At 40.2% G+C, this 17642-nt stretch overlaps 3 protein-coding genes across 6 annotated transcripts in view; 2 read left to right on the forward strand and 1 right to left on the reverse strand.

Moving 5' to 3' along the window:
* PTPN4 (protein tyrosine phosphatase non-receptor type 4) overlaps positions 1-9246 on the forward strand; it is an 86392-nt gene extending 77146 nt beyond the window's left edge. For both annotated transcript variants that reach the window (XM_081852684.1, XM_081852683.1), the window contains one exon: positions 1336-9246. In XM_081852684.1, the coding sequence (XP_081708810.1) occupies positions 1336-1419 (84 nt within the window). In that variant the 3' untranslated portion in view covers positions 1420-9246. The remainder of the gene's footprint in view (positions 1-1335) is intronic.
* A 3095-nt stretch (positions 9247-12341) lies between these two features.
* Positions 12342-17104, reverse strand: LOC309337025 (uncharacterized protein). 3 transcript variants are annotated; one of them, XM_081853660.1, is made up of 4 exons: positions 15348-17104; positions 14528-14688; positions 13855-13998; positions 12342-12452 (listed from the first exon to the last, which is right to left on the reverse strand). In XM_081853660.1, the coding sequence occupies exons 1-4, from the start codon at positions 15360-15362 to the stop codon at positions 12398-12400; spliced, it is 375 nt and encodes a 124-aa protein (XP_081709786.1). In that variant the 5' UTR covers positions 15363-17104; the 3' UTR covers positions 12342-12397. The 3 variants fall into 3 exon arrangements, 1 of the variants encoding a protein (XP_081709786.1); XR_014154092.1 differs by lacking the exons at positions 12342-12452; positions 14528-14688; positions 15348-17104 and adding an exon at positions 14365-14486 and having other exon boundaries at positions 13858-13998; XR_014154093.1 differs by lacking the exons at positions 12342-12452; positions 14528-14688; positions 15348-17104 and adding an exon at positions 14365-14449 and having other exon boundaries at positions 13858-13995.
* EPB41L5 (erythrocyte membrane protein band 4.1 like 5) overlaps positions 14528-17642 on the forward strand; it is a 55691-nt gene continuing 52576 nt past the window's right edge. The window contains exon 1 of the mRNA XM_081852725.1: positions 14528-14640. The gene's annotated coding sequence lies outside the window, so the exon portion shown is untranslated. The remainder of the gene's footprint in view (positions 14641-17642) is intronic.

Below are 17642 nucleotides of genomic sequence, written 5' to 3' on the forward strand. Positions count from 1 at the left end.
GATTGCTCGTTCATTTGCGTTATAAGAGGAGCAAAGGGGCTATGCATGGAGCTAAAACATTCACTTGTATTGGCTTATGCTAGCCTGACCCCAGCCGTTGTGTCTGGTGTCCAACACCTGCTTTCCCCTCCTTCTGTCAAACAACAAAGGAAATGATTAGCAAGGTCAGAGCTGATGCTATTCATCTTCTGTGCACACAGTACAGGAACACCATCTGTGGACTCCAGATGTTTCCTCCCCTCTTCATAGCACACTTCCATGCATGGAGTAGGAAAAATGTACTTGCAAGAATGTTTCTGCTTACATATATCTTTTTCTGGATCAAGGTGCACATATTTGATGCAGAACAAGCAGTTAACCATACGCGAGTTTATTTAGAGATCATGAAATGAAGTGAAGGTTTGCTTTTACGTTCAAGAAGGAAATTAAAACACACATAGGAAAAGTGATTTAGTGTTTTGTTATCGCCATCCTAAAACTGAAATCTGAATCTTTCCGTTTCCCCTGTAAATGTTCATACTTCCACATGTTATCCACAAGGTGGCGTTGTCCTAGGTTTCATGTTTTAAATGTGAATTTAGATTCACCCTATATATTAGAAATTATGTAGCTAATGTCTTGTGCGAATACAAATTTCTTTTTAGACCTTTGTTCCTCTAGGTGCACTAAAGACTGATTATATGCTAATAAAAACCTGAAAAAGTAGCCTATGGATATTATAGAATATAGGATGTTATAGAACCTAGAATTCATATTTATTCTAATGATCAGAGTGAGCAACTTGAACAATATTTAAAGAATATGTCAATGGGAGAAAATCTCAAGGCTGCTACTTAAATATAAATTTCACATTCATTCTTGGTTTTTTGTTTTTAATTTTCAGCCCTTGAAATGTAAGTTTATATATTTGTATATGAAAACTTTTAAACTGTTGTATCAAACAATGTCACTCAAGTACTGAAGACTTCCATCAGCAAAATGGAGAGGGAAACAGTTTTTAATTTAGCCCCGTAGCCCCCCTAAGGTTTTCCAGAGCAGATTTAGGAGGGGTGAGAGGAGAATAAGGGAGATTTTTAACAATTGTTTGCTGATGGATGCCTTACCATCAGTTGTTCCACAGGGTTGGAGTCGTAGCAAAGCACAGAGGAAAGCTAATCCCCCCCCCCCCATCCTACCCTCCGATGCCTCTCCTGTAGCATGCTGGTCACTGGATCCATCCTGTAGTATTTTCAGCACAAAATTCTTCAAGTCTTTTAAGTTTATGCTGATAGTTCATTGTTAGTTTCTCCAGTTTGTTTTTCTGTGACTTATAAATTATTGCACTGTTCTTTCTAGAGTCAATACAGATTCGTTTGTGAGGCTATTTTGAAAGTGTATGAAGAAGAACTTGTTAGACCTTTAACGACTTCGCTGCATTAATAGAAAACAAAAGATACCTTTCAGAAGAATCCATACAAGACACTGGTGTGCCATAACATTACTTGCAAGAAATGGTGTCTGAAAACAATGAAGAAATGAAAAGGACATGGAAAAAACTTCAGCACTATTGCACTTTATGTTGAAACTGAAAATCTCTAAAACACTACGATTTTTCTGTGTTGGAAGACTCTTTCTTCATGCTTTGCTTCGAACAAACCAGACTTAAGGAACTCCATGACTTTCCAGACATCATTGTAGTGCCATACAGTCCCTTTTTATTTGAACTGCTACAAAAAAAAAGGCTTGGAACACTTTTCACTCTTTGGTTGACACCTATGTCTTTTTAAAGCAACAACAATACACACAAAGCCATTTCTTCCAGTGCTAAATTTTGCTGTGTTAAGATCCTTGCTGTTTTGTTTTGTTTTTTATTTTGGTGAGACATTAGCAATATTACTACTACTAGACACACTGCCTACTGAAGCAGCACATTTTGCCCAATGCCGTTCTAAGGATCTAACCTGATTAATAGTGGAAAGCTACATTTTCGTCTAACTCGGCAGTAGCTGCATAAAGGCCCGTTTAACCAGCATCTTATTTAGGGTGGGATAGGAGGGGCATTTATTTTTGACCTGGTAGCTCTGTTTCTCAGCATGTCACAACATTGGTGTGTTTTGTAACATCTGACAACATTACCTAATGGGAATGAATGCATGTGTTTTGTCTTAACCCCTTAAGTGCCTTGAGACTTACAGTGTATGTCTTTAATGACAAGGCACTTGTATTGGCCCTAAAGGGGGAAGTATCATCATTGTAACATTTACTTTAGCAGGTTCACACTTTAAAGCATGGCCCTTGGTGCTTAGAATATGGTACTTAGAATACAATAGGGGGTCACAGAAATACCATTCCTTCTCTTTCTACAAGTACCTGCATGCTACTATGGGTAGCAAGAGCACCCCAGCCTATTAAATAAGTAATAATTGTTTACTGCTATGAAATGAAGTGGGAAATCTGACACATTCCTTTCAACTGGTAAAATATTTGCAACATCAAATGTAAAGCCAGTAAATAGTTTTAGAATTTCTTTCTTTTAGCCTTCCAGTGAGAAAAAAAAAGCTTTGTAATTGAGTACGCTATACCTTTTTGATAGTTCTGATAACTGTTTTAAAACTTCAAGGTAAGCTTTCCCCATGACCTGCTTGCCAGTTACATTTCCTGAGTCCACATTTGTGCTTTCTTGAGTCATGTTTGTGCTATACTGTGTTATGACAAGACAAAAGGGGAGGAAAGTGCATAAAATGCCATCAGCTTGTTCCCAAAACATTTATGCTTTCCATATGTTCTTTGGGATCTCTGTGTTCTTTTGTGCTTTTTTATTTGTGTGCTTCTTTTTTTGAGGTCATTAGCATGTATGCAATTGGAGGCACTTAATTGATACAGAATCTGAACTCATTCTAGGGTCATGTAAAGGTTTTTGTCTCCTTTTTATTAAAGAAGAAGAAGAAGAAGATCTGAGACAGCTTCTTGCACAATATGCATTTAGGATTCAGTTGTTTCTTTATGAAAACCTACGCTGCCCTGTATTAAAAAGGTTTGAATAATTACTGAATTTTTTAAAAAGCAGAATATGCAGACTATAGATGACAATATGAGGTTTGCCTTTTCTTAAAAAAAATAATAATATTCTCCTCTATATGTACTGGGAGGGGCTGCAAATCTGCTGTATAAAGTTTGTACCCAATGCCCTGAAATTGGTGGTGCAAAGTTGTAGCAGCTCTTCATCATGATACCAAATGAAAGAGAACCTTTATTTTTTTCAAAAAAGCAAAACCTCATCTGCTGGCCTGTTTGTTTATTTTCAAAGCAAATCCAGTAGTCTCCATTTCTGGTTTTGAAATTATTGCATTATTATCCTTTTAATATAACTTCTTGAGTCAGTGTAGAAATGAATGCTAGTGTCAATTCCTTTCATCCAAACTGTAGTTTCAGTAGGATGAGGTGTAATGAGTTTCTTAAAACACACACACACCTCGGTCTCTAACTGGGCATTTGTCCAGGGTGTAGGAATACACTTTTGTCTGCTCTCACAAATTGGAATGAGTGCTTGATAAACTGCTACTTTTGACAGCTCTGAAATTGAAGCGGGATAGTGGATTCAAATGTTCTACATCAATTGATAATTGAAGGATCCAGTGGCTTTTAATAGTTTGTTTCTGTTCAACACAAAATGAAAGGCTGAAATGCATTTTTAAACTATGCTTCAGACAGTTTCAGATTACCCAGCACAATGTGAGTAACTGCTAACAATATTGCATTGCACTCTAAACCATCCTTAGATGTTAGTGCAAGCAATGTAAAATCCTTTTTATAGAAAGCCTCCAGTAGTTCTACCAACCAGTCAGGTGGCAAATAGGAATATAAATAATGCTATATATTGCATATTCATATTCTGTTTTGAACCGCTTACTTCAAAAATGGTTTAATACCTAGAGAAGGCTTTCCTGATTTTAATTTGGAAATTGTTCTGTGCCATAGTGTTGGTTATTTGCAGGACTAATTTAAGCATTTGTAACACATTAAAGTAAATACTAAATTACTGCATCCATTCTAGTGAAACATATGTTACTATTGCCAACATATGTTACTGTTGCCAACATATAAATGAAAACAGCATTGCCCATTTTATAAACTTATACAAGGGAAATTACTAGAGAGTTGTATATCATTGATATTTTAAATACGCTGATTTTCTTATGTGAGGTTGCCAAAGCAATTTGAATCCATGAGAAACATTTATACCACAATGTATAGTTTTGTTGGCATATATTTTTGGTACTTAGGATGTTGATCTGACATATAGGCAGAAACATTAGCTGCCTTCAGGCCTCCATCTCCCCTGATATAAGCTGATTTAGAGCTTGCTGGTTAGTGGCAATGAAGAAATATGGAAAGAGATTAGTTTGGTAGGGTAAGCAGCAGATAAACAAGCCACAGGAATTTCCCTCAAATGCACACATAGTAAAGAAAGGATAACAAATTAAAGCATTATCATGCCATAAAAGTGGATCTTCACAACATGCATCTTCCCATAGCGGTATAAATAGCCTTTTACAAGTATTTTTATATGGCCTAAAAGTTAATACTGTTCATTGCTTTGCATTGGGTTATGAAGATCTGTATCAAGCTAAAAAGAAAAGGGAAAAAATATTTTTTGTATGTTTTTTCATTCTGTACAAAACATGAATGTATGTTTCAGGAATAATGACATATAAAATGATGGGTGTTATGGATGTTGGATTTTATGAATAATTATTTTCTTACTATTTGCTAAAAAAAGATGGGAGAGAAAAGAATCATATGTAACACTTCCTGTTGTTGTTGTTGTTGTTGTTGTTGTTGTTTTAATTCAGGTTGTTTTAATTGTAAATAAGAACCATAGGGAAATGGTTTAGTGCCAATGTATGTTTCTGATGTATGTTTTTTGTGTTTTTGTTTTTTATCTTAAGGACTGAAAACTATGATTATTTAAAGTACTTTTGAAGGTTTCTAATGCAGAAATCTAGGACTCTTGAGAGACTTCTTAAAATTGCTTTTTTGCCTTTTTAGGTGTGTGGCTTTTGGGGTGGTAGAGGTATACCTTGGAGAAAGTTAAATATTAAGTACCCCCCGTGTCAGTCATTCTCTGAGCAGCATGACTTTAAGTGTGCCAGCTAATCATGCCACTTAGAGCATAGTCCCTCCAAATCATTGGAGTAGACATCCACTTCCAGTGCTACAGTAATGTCCCTGTGTTAACATAAGAACAGGATTCCTGGTTGTCCCTTAGTGGTTTTCCTATACATCATCATACATGCATCATTTGAAACCAAGATCAGCATAAGGCCACAAATTAAGTCTAAAATATAAGACATCTTCACTGATGTAATAAAGCCTATCATATTAATACATTGTAATCCAGCCTATTAACATACTAGAAAAATAATATCTTATAGGGTAGCACAGCTCCCAATTCAGAAATGCTGTCCTATCACAGAAAGCACAAAATGCAAGTGCAGAGAGCTGGGGAGAGGTTTTTAATGGAAGTATAGTATGGCTTGCACCTTGCCACAAGCGATGTGCAGATTTAGGTTTGTTACATCTGTGGAAGGTTGAAAAGCAGCAGAAATGCTTCAGTTGCAGCTGTGCATGAAGGCCCAGAAGAAGGAAATGTCGTATTGTAGAATATCAGCAGTTTTTTCCATCTGATGGAGCAGAACTCTATTATTTTTGGGGAAAGAGTCTGCTTGATAGGGGGCAGAATTACTAGAGTGTAGCTAAGAATAGGCAGTGCGTGGTTGGCAATGAATGGTTACCCAAGCTCCTGAAAGTCTTAGGAGTTCTTGCCATATACTGTATCTTGCAGGTGCTGTTCCTCAGTCTTTGACTTGGCTGTTGGAAAGCAGTGGAGACACCTGGTACCACCTGCACTTTTTAAATTTCTGGCCTTAAACTTGCCTGTATAGTTAGATTCACAGATCACTTAGATCAGCATATGCTGTGCAAGAGAAAGTTCAGCATATTATGCAGTCTCTCCTATTTTTATGTCCCACCATGTAACAAAATACAGACTGAATCCATGGCATTGTAAATATTAATGCGCAGAGAGAGGGGGAGAGAAGCAGCCCGAGAAAGCAGCTTGGGTTGTGCAGGGGAATTGCTCATTGCACTGGTTATTAAAATAAGCCTCTGGATGTTATCCACAAGGCTCTTGGGGTGTTGAAATGAATGTTGTATGTTGACCAGAGGGTTCAATGAATTGTGTCTCCTTCCCTTTTTGCAGTGCAACTGTAAGCAGTTGATATTCTTCACTGCAGTCCTTGTTGGGCTGAGAAGCTGATTAGGGTGCGGGGGGGGGGGTAGCTTCAACCAAGTGAAGTAACAGATGCCTTATATGAATACAGTGGCTTGGATCCAAAGGCATTCTTGTGCAAGTGGCAAGCACTTGACCACAATTTCTGCTGATTTTCCTCCTACTCCTACAGACCCTGTACCACATCACTTGCCATGCTAGAAGGCCCCTTGACCCTCAGGAGTATAATTTGGAGGCTTTGGTGAAGAGGAATGGTGGGAAAGCCCATATCTTTGGATGCAAGCTGATAATTAAAAGTCTTGTAACTTACAATCTGGGAATCATCTTAAATTATGTGTCCTAGATTTCCTGCAGATATCCCTTGGGTCTCTTGTAGTAGCTTGTGTGTATGTGTGTGCATGCATGCTCTTCCTAATTTTAATACCCAGCTGCCATGTAGAAACAAACACAAGCCTTTGTTTCCATTATTATGCAACACTAACTTTCAGTTTGCGCTATTACCACTTGCAGTGGAGGAAAGGAATTTTGGGTACAGATGTTAAATTGTAACCAACAAGTTCATTGTATAACAAAGCAGTATATTGATTTGTTAAAATTGCAGAGCCAAGTATGGCAATACTGGAAGTGACGTACAGGAAAATCAATATGTTCACTTTGATTTAGTCAATGCCGCCAAATTAGAAGAAACACAAACCAAAGTTAAAATGGTTGCTTCTCAGTCTTCGGAATGGTATAGTAAAAAGATTAGGAGAAAGTCTTCTTTGCCTATCCAGAACTTTGAATGCTTAACTTTAACAACCCATAGGCTTTCACATCAGTTGCAATCTGTGTTTTTAAGAAAGTTTAGAAAGTATTTGCTTTCAATCATTGGAGGGCAAGTGGTGAAATTGTATTGCCTTTAAACCAGAGGTGACTAATCTGTTGCCCTCCAAGATGATGTTGGGACTCTTAATTCCCAACAGCCTCGGCCAGTGTGGCCAGTTGTTAGAAATGATGAGTGTTGTAATTCAGCAACTTCTGAAGGGGAACAGGTTAGCCACCCTGCCTCAAACCCAATGTTCTGGCCTATGAGAGATTTGAAGACCACTATGTTAACGCTTTGGAAATGGCTCTTTGGAAACAATGTTAGTACTATGGAAATGAAGAGACCTTGATGGACATTATTTGGTGGAATTACTTGATATTTAACACATTTTAAAATATTTACTTTTTGCCTAAATTTCTTGAATTTCAAATAGTAGCACTTTATCTAATGCTTTACTACTGACAGAAGTTTTGGAGAAAATAAAATTTGCTACCAGGTTGGAGAGAGAGATACTTAATTGTTTCCTGTGCAGAGTTGATTGGGATTGTTCCTCGTGTGAATTTGTTTTATCGGTGCGCTACGCTTCTGACCTGTTTTCATCTGTTTTAAAATGCATTCTAGTAAGCTAAACACTGTGTACACTACCACACAGCATACGGACCTTAAATATCAAGGCCTGAGTACCATTCTGTAGTTCTCGTACAGCATCCTGTTTTGTGGTATTATAGCAGTGCAACTGTTGATAAACATATTTCTGGTTTAGGTTTTAAAACCCTAATCATCATCATAATGATACTAAAAGTAACCCCCACAATGTAGCTGCTTACAAGTTCTGATTGTTTTTTCTCGGTGGATTTCATTTAATTTAGTAGTTTACTGTGCCTAGGGTCTCCTGGGTTGGGCAGAGAGTTTTTCTATGTGCTGCTTCTTGGCTCCATCCTTGTTGCTTCCAGACTTTAAAGACCTTTGGGAGTAACCTCTGAGGAAGAATAGGGAGTTGTGGTTAGGGGGAACATCAATGCATACTTGGAAGTACTTCTGTGTATCCAGGGAGCTCTCTGAATCCTGGCTTATATATTTATAGCTGCTTAGCATTACTAATATTTGCATAAAACTCTGGAAACCGGGGGTGGGCGTGGGTATTTATAAAGAATAGATAATGCACAAAAATAGTTTTTAAAGGGAAAAAGTTGCAATTCCTTATACACAAAGGCTATAATACGGTTGGAGCAGTTAAAACAATTGGCACTAAGTTCCTTTGTATTCCTCTATAGGAGTATGTCCACAAACTTGCCGGTGCAATTTGAAGGGGCTGGGCTTCAAATTTAACATGAATTTATATGGCTCTGGTCGTCCTAGCAAATACTAAAAAGAAAAAGAAAAACGTGATTTGTCTAGTTTCCCCACCCCCCTTTCCTGTCACAGGTGCTATAGTATATGTGTAAATGTAAACCTAATACTGTGTCTCGATCATAATCCACAATCCTTTTGGGTGCCCAAATTAATTTATTTTTGTTGCTAGGGGTAATGAATTTGCATCCCCCCCCCCCCGTGACGTTGCATTGTCCAATTCAGTTGGGTGTTGCACTGCCCAGTGAGCTGGCTTTGAGCATCTCAGTAGGTCATCTCTAATATAATTGTGCATCTTCTGTTTACTACACAAGTTTATCTGATATAAATAGATTTGTCTTTTGAATTTATGTGTTTATTTTATTTTTAAGGAAAAAAAACACTATTTAGCTAAGAACCTCTATGCTAAGCAGCAGGAAATGTGCTCCGTTGAAAATGACATGCACTTGAATTTGGTCAACACTGGACAATGAAAAGAATTCCGCATTCATCACTGCAGCTACTGTATGCTTTAAAAGGGCCTTATGTATCTTGCCTGCATTGGGGTAAAATGAGAGTTCTTGCCATTAATAAAGTACACTAATGTTCTACATACTATACCAGCAGCTCCCCAGAAATAAGAGAAATATAACATTTAACAAATCTTGTTTTAGTCTTAAGAGCAACTTCATTATGTGAAATATATGCTGTTATACATATTTTGTGGATATATTTAATTTTGATTGACAAATAGTTGTCTAGGTACAAACTTGAAGAAAAAAACATAGTTTACTTGTGGATCTTAATTGTTTAATTGCAAAATAAAGATGTGCTTTAGTAATTTAAAGTTTGGAGATTTTTTTATTACTTAAAGTTGCTAGGTATTCTGCAGTACTGATAATTATCAGTGGGTTTTTTGATCTTGGTCTTTGGACAGATTTTTTTTGCACGCAAACAGCGAGGGAATTGCTGCTTCATTTGGTTGTAAACTTACAGTATATGGAAATTCAGTGATACTTAAGCATTGTTGATCCCATTGTGAACATGCTGCCCTTACCAGAGTTAATACTAGAGGTGATCTAACCTTGGGGCTAGTTTGTGTGTGTGTGCGTGTGTGTGCGCACACACACACACACACACACCTCAGTAGTGATAGAAGAGTCTCCTGTATAACATGCTACTGCTGACCACTTTGCTGTTTGATCATGCACATTTATCCTAATGAGGAATAGTAATACTAGTTTGGCATATCACAGATAAAGACAGAATTAAGTTGAAAATAGTGAAAAGCCAAGGCTATGTTAACAATGAGTTTATTCTGTTTTGGAAACTCTTAATGTGTTTGCTTGTTTGCATTTATTTTCCATCCCCAAGCTCAAGGTGGCGTACGTCCCTCCCTCTCATTTAATCCCCACAACTCTCTGAGTTAGGTTAGGCTGAGAGGCAGTGACTGGCCAAGATCACCCAGTGAGCTTCATGGCTGAGTGGGAATTCGAACACTAACCACTATACTATACTGGCATTAACTATAGAGAAATATCAGAAGACCACAGCAGGGTTAAATTCCCTTCCACCCATGCCGTGTTTCTATTCATGTGTGATGATGAGGGCATACTGGCTACTATAATTAAAAATCAAACAAACAATGTGACAAATCAGTTTCTCTACCTTGGGGTTCCATTTGCCTTCTACAAATCACAGGTTTCTGCTTCTTCAGGATAACTGGGGAAATATTTGAGCAGGGGATGGAAGACTACAATTCTCCATTGCCTTACTTGGTGAATCATGTGTAATTTGCCAATTATTTTTATTTTCATATTTCAAGAAAAAATCTCACATCTCTTACCCTATTTTATATACAGTGGTACCTCGGGTTAAGTCCTTAATTCGTTCCGGAGGTCTGTTCTTAACCTGAAACTGTTCTTAACCTGAAGCACCACTTTAACTAATGGGGCCTCCTGCTGCCGCCACGCCGCCGGAGCACAATTTCTGTTCTCATCCTGAAGCAAAGTTCTTAATCCGAGGTACTATTTCTGGGTTGGTGGAGTCTGTAACCTGAAGCATATGTAACCTGAAGCGTATGTAACCTGAGGTACCACTGTATATATATTTTGCCACATCTTAATTCTGTATCCCTTCTCAGTAGAAATAGGTTCCGTGCAATCTAGTCCTGAAATTGTTTCAAACAGTTCTTCCAGGTATTCTGCTAAATTGGTATAATCAACCTTTTAATACCTTATCTTTACCCCTATATTTCTCTTTTGTCATCCAGTTCTTCAATTCTTTCTTGTGTTTTATCTTTTCCCCCTTCATTTCTTCCTACAAGTCTTCAGACTGACACTTTCACCTTAGTTACATGTTGATCAAATACTTTAAAAATATTCTTGCATTGTGTTTACAGTGTGTAGAACTAGTGCAGATTTGACCTTGATCTCACAGTGCCCAGCCAGATGCCCACAAATACCTGCAAGCCGGACATGAGTGCAGCAGCCCACCTGTGATTTCCAGCAATTGGTATTCACAGGTACTATGCCTCTGACAATGGAAACAGAACACGGTCACCTACTTGCTACTGATAGTGTTGTTTTCCACAAATTTGTCTAATCCAGTTGTAAGGCCAAGTTGGTAGCTATGACTGCCTCATATGGGAGCAAGTTCCATATTTTTTAACTATGCAACTGATTCAGCTCCATTCATTTTTTTTATATATATAAATATTTATTAAGGTTTTTTTTATGAAAGAAATGCACAGATAATAAACAGCATTGGTTATATCGTAACATAATTTCATAACTTCTTTGGACTTCCTCACGTTTTCTGCTCCCACTTACATTGTTGAAAAGTTTTTCAAGCAAATTATCAACTTGTTTGCAATCTTATATCCAATCATTTAAATATAATCTAACAATTCTCCAAAAGGTTTATGTTTTCCTTAATCTGACTTATCATCAAATTCCAGTCTAATTTAGTGGTGGCCAATTATTTATGATCAAGCATCCTTCTTAACATTCAACCAAATTACAATATTTTTGTAAATAAGTCTTAAATTTCTTCCAATCTTCTTCAATCCTTTCTTCTCCCAGGTCTCGGATTCTGCCAGTCATCTCCACCAGTTGCATATAGTCTATCAGCTGCATCTGCCACTCTTCCAGTGTGGGTAGATCTTGAGTTTTCCAGTTCTTGGCGATGAGTATCCTTGCTGCCGTTGTTGCATACATAAAAAATGTTCGGTCCTTCTTTAACACCTTCTGGCCGACAATACCCAGGAGGAAGGCCTCTGGTTTCTTAGTGAAGGTATACTTAAATACCTTTTTCAACTCATTATATATCATTTCCCAGAAGGCCTTCACTTTAGGGCAAGTCCACCAGAGGTGAAAGAATGTTCCTTCATTTCCTTTACATTTCCAACATTTGTTATCAGACGAATGGTATATTTTGGCAAGTTTAACTGGGGTCATGTACCATCTGTATATCATTTTCATTACATTTTCCTTCAAAGCATTACATGCAGTGAAGTTCAGCCCAGTGGTCCACAACCTTTCCCAGTCCTCAAACATAATGTTATGCCCAATGTCCTGTGCCCACTTTATCATAGCCGATTTAACCGTTTCGTCTTGTGTGTTCCATTTTAACAGCAAGTTATACATTCTTGATAATACCTTAGTCTTTGGTTCTAACAATTCTGTTTCCAACTTCGATTTCTCCACCTGGAACCCTAATTTTTTGATTCAGCTCCATTCAGATGTCCACTAGTTCTAGTGTTAGGGAAAGGAGAAAAACTTCTCTTTATCCAATTTCTCCATGCCGTGCATAATTTTATAAACTTCTATCATGTCACTTCTTTATTCCCACTGCAATCCTAACACTGCAGGGGAAGGCTGGTGCACAGCCAAGGTGTCTGTTCAGAGATGTAAAAGATTTTGCCATGCCTCTTGGGCAGTCCCAAAGACCTCCACATGTATTAATGAGAGAAATTTAATTATACCTGCCCTTTAAGTCTCAGGTAAAGGGCACAGGTGATTAGTTTGGACTTCAGGCTCTGTATCACTGAGAAAAAGGAAAGTTCCAGAAATGCTGACATGCATACGACTTTCCCTACAGCATAAGGCACACTGTGCTGCCTTGCTTACCTTCAAATGGTTTAATTGAATGTTAGGCTGAACACACCTTTTTGGCTGGTATCTGCTAACACAAGAAACAACATTACTATTTGCTGAAAATTGCCTTTGGATTTGGGTAGTAGGTGTATGGAACTGGTGCATGTACTTGGCATGTGTGAGGGTCTTCTACACCATACATGGCAGCGAACCCACTTTTACCAATGAATGTACACTCAAAAAAGTGAGGTGGGGCCAATCCTAAATCTCTGAGTGATCAGGGATGGAGAGCCTGGGGGTTCTCCAGCTGAAATAGTGAGTATGCCCCTACTTTTCTAGGTTGCTTCCAAATAACCTGTTTGTTGAACATCCTAATTTGTTTGCAGGGAGCTTGTAAGACACGTGTTTTATCAGGTGCCGGGCTGTTATACGGTGCCATGTCAAGCAATTGTCCTGCGCACTTTCCTGTCATTCATCACAGAAGCCTGCGTTTTTGTGGAAGTGGGTTTGTTGCACAATAGCACCAAAGTCACCCTCCATGGACAACCTGAATTTGCCAGTACAGTGGTACCTCGGGTTACATACACTTCAGGTTACATACGCTTCAGGTTACAGACTCTGCTAACCCAGAAATAGTGCTTCAGTTTAAGAACTTTGCTTCAGGATGAGAACAGAAATCGTGTTCCGGCGGCACGGCAGCAGCGGGAGGCCCCATTAGCTAAAGTGGTGCTTCAGGTTAAGAACAGTTTCAGGTTAAGTACGGACCTCCGGAATGAATTAAGTTCTTAACCTGAGATACCACTGTATACAAATGAATCGTAGCAGCAAAACAGAGAATGTTTGGAAGTGCTCCTAATAAATTTTGCTTAATATGGGTTCATTGCCCCTTAACATTGTCGTTATGGTATCATATATAGCTGGGTGGGTGTGAATGTGGTAATCCTATGCACATTTACCTGTGGGAGAGTAAGCCCCCTTGAACCGCACGTTTACTTCTAAGTAAATAGGCATAGGATTGTGCTGTAAATATTTTTTGATCATATATGCTGGGGCAAGGAACTTCTGGGCTAAGAGAATGTTGCTTCTTCAACCTAATTCTATGTGATTTAGGGACCCAAGGGGGGCACGGGACGGGCCTTAAGCAAATGGAAGGAGCCCTCTGCCAGCTATGAGGTCAGGCTTCTGGCAAAAGGGATCTGTCCCCCCTCCTCCCAGTTCTTCACCCGCAGCGACTGCTGGACGAGGGGCGGGAAGAGGAGGGATGGCCCTGCCTACCTACCACCAGGATGCACAGCCACGGATTATCCGCCAGGGAAGGCAGTCTTCCATGCATGCAATATATGCGTCTTTACCTGCGTTTTTTGCACGATGTATTCGAGATGCACGGAGTTGGGCCGCGTTTCCCACTTGTTCGTGTTATCCTGGGCGCACTGCTTAGCATTTTAATAGAAGCCGTCGGCTGCGAGAGCTGACTCGGACAGCGTTGCTTCTTCCTGCTGATTTAAAGTAGAATATAATAGCGATCGGGTCTTGCAAGGCAATATTTAACCCCGGACTTTTTCAACTCGCCTCCCCAATTAATTGATTGATTGAATTTATATACCGCCCTATATCCAGAGGTCTCAGGGCGGTTCACAGAACACGGGTTTAGCCCCCCTATACCTGGTAACATTAGGGCTGCATCTCCAATATGAGCAAGGGAGGCGCTTTTCCCCTATGGGTAAAATATCGGGACCTTTTCGGAGCCGGCAGAGTGTCCTAAACAAATGCATTTGGATTTTTAAAAATGTGACCGGGGGGCGGGTTCGTGTGATGCAGCCAGGCTGCCTCGTGCTTTCTGGAAACGAGAGGTGGTGGTTGACCTGTTTGTTTTGTTGCTGCCTTTCCCTTCTCTCTCTCTCTCTCTCTCTCTCTCTCGCGGCGGGAGCTGGGAGAGGAGGAGGCCCGAGCAAGGGAGGGGAGGGAAAAGAGAAACACAGGGCGAGGAGGAGGAGGAGGAGGAAAGAGGCGGCTCCTTGGCCTTACTCAGCGGCCATTTGCCTCCGCCCCTCGTCGCTTAGCCGCGAGTCCTTCCCTTCGGAGGCGACGCGCCGGTCGGGAAAAAGCGCAGCTGGGCGAGGAGGAGGAGAGGGAGGCTGGTAGGTGGCTTTGGGCGTCTGGGTCTCGCGGAGGCTGTCGACCGTTTTCTGGAGGGGAAAGGCGGGAAAATAATGTCCGGGTTGGAGGGGGGCCGGGGGGGGGGAAGGTGCGCTGAGAAGGTGCGTCTCTCTCTCTCTCTCTCTCTCCTCCCTGTTGCGTCTCGCCTGTTGCTTGCCTGGCGCTTTCTCTCTTTATTTAAAAGCAACATCCAGCCTTCTCTCTTTCTCTCAGGGTCTCGTTGCCCCACAGCGACGCCTCGTCCTTCCCAGGCGTTCCCGCGGCTCGCCAGCCTTTAGCGCCCGCCCCATAAGTAGCTATGCCTTTCCGAGTGTGGGGCGACGACGCCCGCCCGCCTTGCTGACGCTGCCATGCCTTTTCCCAGCCCCTCCGTCCTCACCTTTCCCCGCCCGCCCGCCCGTCCATCCGCCTCCCCCGACCTCATTATCGCAGCCATAGGAAGCGACGACGAAGGGGGGCGGGGGGGGCGGGCGTCAAATCCCGACAAAGGTGGGATTAAGGATGGGTTGAAATGGGAGGCGGGGGCAGAAATCTGTCAGGAAGGGTTAAAAAGTGACCTTTTTCATGGACTGGCTTCCTGTTTACCTTTCCCTGTGTCTTAACTCCCCTATAATCAAGCGCTGTGTTTTCATCGGCGGCGTGTTTAGGTATCTCATCTGAGTTTTGACGTTGCCCTCAAGCTTCCTACCTTTGTTCCCTTCATGTTGTTTGGGAGTGATACTTTAGCTTACTCCCCCCCCCCCCCGACAACGCTACAATCCTTAATATAAGGGGTGTATTAATCCCTGTGTATTCCCCCCATCCACCCAATTTCCATTAGTGCATAGCAACCATACTCATTTGCTTCATATTCCCCATCTTTTAACTGTGGAGGGGAATAATGGAAGATGTTTCATCACCTTAGTGTCTAAACCAAGAGGTGTCATTAGTTCAATCCCAGCTCTGTGAGACCTGAAAGCATTTATTTCCTTGAATGGACGTGGATGTAGTTAGTTATGATGGAAAGGTACTCTGTACCTTCTTGGGCATTATTTTATTAACATGGTCCCATATCTATTTCCTTTCTGGTGTTAGGATGCTATGGCCTCATTCTGAATGTGTGGTCCTCCCCACTATAGTCAGCAAGTCATAACTAAATTTGGCTTGCTGGTGAAATAAACCACAATCCCTGGTTTGGGCATAGCAACAAGCCAAACTTCACGGCTGCTTGTTCGTGCAAGGAAAAGAGTGTAGTGAAGCAGCTGTGATCATGCAGTGAGTTCTTGTTCACAGTAAGCCATTAACCATGTAGTGTGCAACACTTGCCACCTCCTACCCCACCCTGCTTCTCATGTATATTCATTTCCTTTGTCATAGCCAAAGGAATTTCCACTTACTTAAAACTAGGATCCTCAAAATATGAAATGAGCCCCTATGTGGAGCTGAACAGGTTTTTTTTGTGGGGTGTGGAGTTCATCATGACTCAGTTCTTACTGATTACTTGAATATGCAAGGAGGTAAAGCATAGAACACTTCTTCCCAGTTTCCAGTCAAAATATAGACAGCTCTGAGGCAACCCCTTTGTTTTGTTGACAAATGATGCAGAGACAATACTGCCACCCCCCTTTAAAATGCTCAGTTTTTGCAAATAATTTTTAAAAATCCCTCTTCTTGAAACCTGGTTCAGAGTGATATTTTCCCCTTTTCTAGAGACCAGCCCTGTGCCTGAAACAAAAATACACTCTGCACCCTTCTTGTCTGGTTATAGTTAATGTTTGGAGAGACTAACCATAGTCTCGAGCTATATATTGAGCCTCTTCCCTAAACTGTATTGTTTGTTATTCTTACCTCTATCTCTTGACCTGTCCTGCTATTACCTGTTGGGTATTGGGGAAGTGGTCCTTTTTCCAGTACTACTTTAGCATCCTATACATATCATAGATATGCTGTCCACGGTTATGTCACAATAGTAAAAATATTGTGTGTTATTCAACCAAGTTTTGCTCAGAGTAGACCTGTTGAAATGAATGGACCTAATTTAGTAATGTTCGTTAATTTCAGTTGGTCTAACTCTGTGAAACTTAGTTGAATGCCACTCATTGCTGTTATGTGGGTTTCCTCTTTTACTTTAGACATCATGAAACATCTTGTCAGGAGAGGAAATTTAAGCTTGAACAGTTCAAATAGTTGCAGTGCAAGCTGTTCTCTGTTTTGAATATTTGTTGAGGGCTTGTTCAGAAACAATAACATACTGTATGCTTGCCAGTTCTGATATTTGCAGGCTTCACAAAACAAAACTGATTTGTTGGTTGCCTAACCTTGAAATAAATTGGCAGTGTTGTTCAGTTTCTTTAAAAAACAAACAAACCACAGAAGAGCTCTTAGTTTTTATTGTAAATCACCTTGGAACTTTCTCAGTGGAAAGTGATGTACAATTCTAAATCTTGGGGAGTGTTGAGGTTATTGTGCTTGAGGTTTGGGAGGTACATTTAAAAAAAATAAAAATAAAATAGGGAGATTTGAGGTTGCTTTGCAGTATGATGTTGCACTGACTGGCAGACCCCAGACCTAATTCCAAATTTTGTTCAGTGCTCATTATTGGCCTTTAAGAGCCCCTCTGAAGTTCCATATCAGTGAGACACATGTGTTTTTATTTAATAAACACACCAGTTGCACAACTGGTTACTACAATGACTATGTCATTTCAGCTTTAGCTTGTTCACATGTTGAACAAAATTCCTTGCATGTGTTTTACTGGTTTGCTGAGCTGCTCTTTCATCAGCATTACATATCACATAAGAGATCATACTGTAAGATATGTGCATCTACCTCGAGGTGAAAAGATGCTCTTGGCAGGAGTGAGTTCCACATCATCTTCAGTCTATGTGTTTATGGAAAGGGGTACAGGGTGGCTCAGCAAACAGGTGTGGCAATGAAAGTGGGTCAGGCATTCTAGTATCTGGTAGTGAGTACTTGTCAGCCTCAGGTTGTATGATGTGGGAGG

The sequence above is a fragment of the Podarcis erhardii genome (genome assembly GCF_964252035.2).
Source record: "Podarcis erhardii genome assembly, chromosome: 1".
In the NCBI taxonomy this organism is placed as follows: domain Eukaryota; kingdom Metazoa; phylum Chordata; class Lepidosauria; order Squamata; family Lacertidae; genus Podarcis; species Podarcis erhardii.

What these genes read in the sequence shown, in the direction of transcription:
- LOC309337025 (XM_081853660.1), bottom strand. An exon ending in CGGAGGCAAATGGCCGCTGA is followed by an intron (nt 13,999 to 14,527) that starts GTAAGGCCAAGG and finishes ACTTTAAATCAG; the next exon opens with CAGGAAGAAGCAACGCTGTC. An exon ending in ACATCGTGCAAAAAACGCAG is followed by an intron (nt 12,453 to 13,854) that starts GTAAAGACGCAT and finishes CCTTTTTCTCAG; the next exon opens with TGATACAGAGCCTGAAGTCC.